Source organism: Alligator sinensis, unplaced genomic scaffold, assembly GCF_000455745.1.
Source record: "Alligator sinensis unplaced genomic scaffold, ASM45574v1 scaffold360_3, whole genome shotgun sequence".
Classification (NCBI taxonomy): domain Eukaryota; kingdom Metazoa; phylum Chordata; order Crocodylia; family Alligatoridae; genus Alligator; species Alligator sinensis.
In genome coordinates, this window is record NW_005841977.1 from 2,850,644 (window position 1) to 2,856,643 (window position 6,000).

Consider the following 6,000-nt stretch of genomic DNA (forward strand, 5'->3'; position numbering starts at 1 on the left):
GTAGTTAGCTTCAGGTCTTCTGTTCTGTTCTGGAAAAGCAACAGTTATGTTTATCAATCTGTTAGAGCTCTTTTCCTAACTTTATAACATGGATATGAGTCCACTGACCAGGTTTTGCGTGATTGTGTGGCCCAGACCACGGTCTCTGCATTGCTGTGATAGATGGGAAATATGCCTAGGCTAGAATCAACTTTTGCCCCAATAAGGCATTCTGATAGCTTTTACTGACTCAGCAGCTTTCATTGCTGAAACCACTCCAGCATGCATGGCCACTGTTCTCAGAGACTTAACACTCAGGTTAATATACTTCCTTCCATTTTTTAAAAATATCCTACAGTTTAATTCTAGTTCCTGAACTGAAGCTCCCACACTGAAGCTCCCTTCTTAGGTTGCCCCAGCTAGAAATGTCAGTTGGATAATTGCACGTAAGGTGCATGTTACTATAACTAGAGAATTTATTTCAGAATGCTCAATGTTGCTAAATTAAGCTGCTACATTTAATTTTTTACAGCTAAAAGGACATTAAATTTTTGTCTACTATTAATTCCCTGTGTAAGCAGCTGTTGTTGTCGTTGCAGGGAAATTATGTGATTATAAATGGGGAGGAAAGTTTTCATGAACTGTTGAGAGCCACTGGTCTGTATGGTCGGTAGTTGATTTCAGGCTTAAGCAGATTTTGTGTGTTTTACTAATTGTGACCCTAATAACCTATACAAAATGGCCATTTTCTGGGCAGAATAGGATCTCCATCTTAGAGGCTGCCAGAGAAAGTATGTGGAAATGCCAAATTCTGACTGAACATGAATATCTGCCTCTCTCATGAGAGGTGCAAGAGCAGCTTTTTAGTATAGAAAGGTCTTTCCCAATTAAAAATGACCTACCAAAGCATTTCCCAATAGGGATAATCTCTTTGTTATATACATATATAGCTCCTAGTTCAGTTGAACTCTGATTGGAGGCCATCAGCACTACACTGAAATTTTAATAACAAAACAAAGTCTTTTCTTTTTAAATTGAGTTTGTTCTCTTGTTTCCTTATGATGGATAAAAAAAACCCTAGTCTTTTATTTATAGAGCCCTCCTCCCTCCTTAGAAATGTCAAGAATACCCACTTTAAACTCTCTTGATTTGCTGGAGGATTTAACTGTAGCAGCAAGCAATATGTATCTTTAGCAAAGATATCCTGGTGGGAACCTCCAAGAATGTCATTAATTAATTTTCCTCTATTTTATTAAAAGCAGGCAGGAACAGTTATCTCAGATATTGTCTCTTCTTTTTTCTCCCCCCAGGGTCTATGTTTTCTGTACTCAAGCCTCCTGAAACGCTCTTCAAGGTAATATTTTGGCTTGGCTACTTCAACAGCTGCTTGAATCCAATTATTTACCCCTGCTCAAGCAAGGAGTTCAAGAGGGCTTTCATCCGAATCCTGAAGTGCCAGTGTCACCAGCGGAAGCGGCTAGGCTGGTGGACCTACAACTACAGGACCTGGAACCGAGGCTCCTTTGAACACTCTCGCAAGGACTCACTGGAAGATGCTGGGAGCTTCCTAAGTGGAAGTCAGAGGACGTTATCCTCAGCCACGCCAAGCCCAGGCTACCTGAGCAAAGTCACCTGCCCACACACGGAAATGTGCACTTTCCAGGAGTGGAAGAGCTCCAGCTCTTTCCTGAACCCCCTCGAGGAAGGCAGCAGGCAAAAGGACTCATGTCATCTCTTCACCTTCAAGCTCCTAACAGAGCATAACGGACACACCGCTGCTGGCAGCCAGGCCTCCAGCAATGGGGGCTGTGAGACCATTTGTGACACACTGAACGGCAAAGCTGACTGCAGAACAAGCGTGACCGTTGGAATGAGCAAATTCTAAACTTGTCTGGATACAGAAGAGCACGGACTCTGCACTTGTCTTCATTCATTAACTTGTTTAGCATTTGGTCTGGTTTCAGAAATGAACCCACAGTCAATCTAGACATGGTGAAGGCAGTGCTAGCAGACTAGCAAGTTCAGGGAGAAAACCAGTAACAGGTAGCCCAGTGTCAAGCAAAGTGCAGTCACTGTAGAGGCTGTTTGTGTTTAAGCCAGAGATGCTGTAGAAATATATGAATAAAACAGGGGAGGGACCCCATAAAGCCTGGGGATTAAAATGCTGCAGAGCAGTCAAACATGTACGTATATAGACAGCATGTGTAAATATAGAGTGTGTGTGTATTAGCAATGTGTTTGGATATATTTGAGTGTCACAAAGAAAGTGGACAACTTTGTTGTGTGGTTATTTGTACTTATCCAGAGTACCAGCTGCCTCTGTTTTCGCCTGTAAAATTCTTACTTGTTGTGCACTTCGCTGAACATTAGCACTTTAGAAATTGAAAACAATGTCAAACATTAAAGTAATTTCCCCTACCTCTAACATTTTTGCTGATTGATATACAACAGGGGGTGGGCAATGTTTTTGGGCAGAGTGATAAAAACACCTGCAACTTCAACTTGAAGATGTTAGCATGCCAGGGGTAGACAGCCGGGGAGCCATGAGGGCCCAATCCTTGCTGTGGCAGTGCAGCCCGAGCCCCTTCCCCACTGTCCGCCCTTAGGCATGCATGCTAAGCAAAATGCCTTCTCATGCCACGCTCTGGCACCGGTGCCAGGGGTTGCCTACCCCTGATATACAACCAGAATTCCAGCTTGTCCTTTTTCCCATTTTGATGCAAACATACACGCTTTCTCCTCACATCTACCCCGACACTGAAACAATGTATGCCACTGGAGGCCCTGATACCCTTTCAGCCAGCTCTGTGGATTGACTCATATAGCCAATCTGCCCCCTGTTCTTTTTTGAAAGCTTGGAAATGGCAGCAGAGTTAATTGTCCTCTGAGTGCACAAGCGACCAAAGGGTCTGATCTGCAAAGCAACACTCATAAATTGTTCCAAGTCTCTCATAAACATCATTGTGGACATAGCACAAAAGAGCACTGACTGCTGGAGGCCAAAAATCTAGCCTGGGAGCAAAAATGCTGGGTGTTAATAAAATGTGCTTGGTTCGTCTGGCACCATTTGGTGGGGATACTGTACTCTTAGTGACTTTTGCTTTGTTACTGAAATCAGAACCAGGTAAATCAAGATGCACTTATATGTGAGTTCCTCTTTCTTTTGCATTTTCCAGCTCAATAACACAGAATTGTAACTTAGGGAATCTTTGTGGACATCTTCTAGTATATTTTAAGCCATGTTTGGAAGTTGTTTTCATCTTTTCCAATTGTGTGTGAATCATGAAACTAATGACTGTGAATTTTTACATAAAGTGGTACAAACCATGACAATTGGTATTTACTCCTTCCTCCAACTGAGGCTTCCCTTATTAGGAATTGTAGTGACATGTTCGTGAAGACTGAAACAGAGACTGAACCATAAACAGATGTGCTGAAAACATTTACAGCTGTTTTAACAATGCTGACTCCCATGAGAAAGTCACTTCCCTTTGTTTCATTTCATGTATATTCTCTCATTAAGATGATTGCTTGGATGTAACCTGCGGTCAGGCCAAATGTCCCCAAAGTTAATGAACAATAATAGGCAATTTCTGTATCAAGGTCACCATATGCATATATTACAATGATGAGAACCATATAAGTACATTGATAGATTTAATGTATTATATTTTGGGTTTAATTCTAATCCCATAGAAGTTATGGCAAATCTCTAATTTAAATGGCCCAATTGTGCTCCCATGTGGTTGCAATTTCCTCCTGAAGGGACACTGCTCATAAAAAAATATTGAAAGGATTTAAAAAACTAATTTGCTTCCTATTTTTTCTTCTTCTTCACTGTTTACATTTTATTTAGCTTGGACAATTTTCCTTCTAGTTGCAATGAACTAGCATAGTGCTATTTTCCTTTGATTTCCAAGAGTGTAGAAAGCTACACGCACACACACACATCATAGGCTTTCATTTTCATTTTTGGAAGGAGTCAGGGAGGGAATATCATCAAACATTTAAGGGGTTTTGTAAGGCCTTTTTAAAAAATATATTTTTGACTGCAGGTCAGAATTTTAAGTCTACCTACTTGATAGTGTCTTTTTACAACTATCTGAATCATAGTTTTCACAGGATTTGCAGAACATAAAACAAAAAAACCCAAAATATTGTTAACTATTTTAAGATGTGTTCAGAAATGCTGATAAAAGCCAGCATTTCTTTGCACTAGTGTTTAACACTGCAGCTTCAAGAGATTGATATTTCTTTTAATCAATTTCTATTCCTAACGAAAGTTGTCTGATCTCTAATTATCATGTATACTCCTTCTATAATTGTACAGTGTTTGAACAAGGTTTCTCTAGTCACTGCTGACAAGCTTTGAAATCAGACAGTGCCACCATCTGCAGGATTGACCCACAAGCACTTGGTACAAATTTTCCAGAAAAACTATTGATGCTTACAATCCACAGTTTCTCAGCCATTTTAGCACAGCAAAAACAGCTTTCAGCAAGTAACAGAAATTATTATCAAGGAGACGCGATTCAGACTGACAAGACAAGCTAGTCAGACAAGCTAGTACCATTTGTATATTTACCTCCTCAATACCCAGGTAATCCATCCTGCAAGTACATTTGCCACATCCAACACAACTTTTATGTAAAATGGCCAGACACTTTCACCTTGCCAAGCAGAACAGGAAACCAGGAGATCCCTGCTACTTGGGAGGGGGGTGGTGCAGAACAGGAGGAAAAGGTTAAGTTTTACTGCAAGGCAATACAAATTGCGGTCATTACATGAGTGAACGTGAATATGAGCGAACACTGCAGTTTCTAAGAAAGATACTTCCTCCAGAGCCCACTGTTCCTGAATCACATTCCAAAGTAATTCAAAAGCTTTACCTGTGACTGTCTGGGCATCAAATGCATTAAGGAGTTAAAGATCACACCATTCAGCAGAGCTTTTTAATCCAGTGAAATTTAAAGCTAGACCTTTAGTACCTTATGGGCATGTCTACAGGTGCAATTCATGCACCTGAATTTTCTGTGCAGAAAATTCAAAGCTCGTTAAAGCATTCCCCTGTGCACTTCTACATGTGTGACCCCACTGAAAGCAATTTACCCTGCTCTGCCCCCCTGCAACTTCCAGGAGAAGCTCCAGGCTCCCCTGGGTGCCAGCCCCAAGTCTGGCAGGAAGCCATATCCCCAAGCTCTGGATGGCGGTGGGGGGGGAAGAGAGAGCAGTTCTGGCTTGGTGAGCTCAGCAGGCTGGACCATCCCAGCCAGGGGCAGATCAGACTGGGCCTGAGGATGTGGGGGTAGCTGTCCTGGGAGCAATTGCTTCCAATCAGCATCTACACGTGTGGTATGGGACATTAGTTAATGCACTGTTTTCTAGTACCTGTAGATAGAGGTAGATACTGAATCTACAGGTACTAGAAAATGGTGCATTACACTAATCTACTGCACAGACTAATATACTAATATACCCCATATGACAGATTAGTCTAATGTGCAGTAAAGCATCTTGTGTAGACATACGCTGTAAGTCCCAAAAGAGGTGGGGAGGATTCTTCACATCTCTCTCTCAATCCATATCTCATCTTGGTTTTTACCCAGTCAGTCACCCATATTTTGAAGGACTCTGAACATGAAATAGTATTAAGAGCATACCCTGTTACATATATGAGAAAGGAGATACTTTCTATAAGAAAATTATACCCTAGTCACTACGTGCCAGAGGCTGATCTAAATGCATGTTCTGGAGCTCTGTGTTCTCCTGTTACAGATCCACATCCCAAGGCCAATTGGTTCCTCCACAGGAAATATACTCTAATCTCTGTTACCAGTTGAATCTTTCCAAGTCTGCATCCATCCAAGGTCAGCCCACATTGATGTCATGCAAATCATCCCTCTTGCCTCCCAGAAGACCTCTCTGTATTGCAACTTTTTCCTTTGAAGGGAAAACTAGTGCAGACGGAGTATCATCACTACGCTTTATGGAACCAGTCTACTTTGGCCTATTGTTTAAGCT

At 41.6% G+C, this 6,000-nt stretch overlaps 1 protein-coding gene across 1 annotated transcript in view; it reads left to right on the forward strand.

Moving 5' to 3' along the window:
* ADRA1B (adrenoceptor alpha 1B) overlaps nt 1–3,724 on the forward strand; it is a 28,665-nt gene extending 24,941 nt beyond the window's left edge. The window contains exon 2 of the mRNA XM_006021072.3: nt 1,290–3,724. Coding sequence (XP_006021134.1) covers nt 1,290–1,864 — 575 coding nt within the window. The 3' untranslated portion in view covers nt 1,865–3,724. The remainder of the gene's footprint in view (nt 1–1,289) is intronic.
* The last annotated feature ends 2,276 nt before the right edge of the window (nt 3,725–6,000 follow it).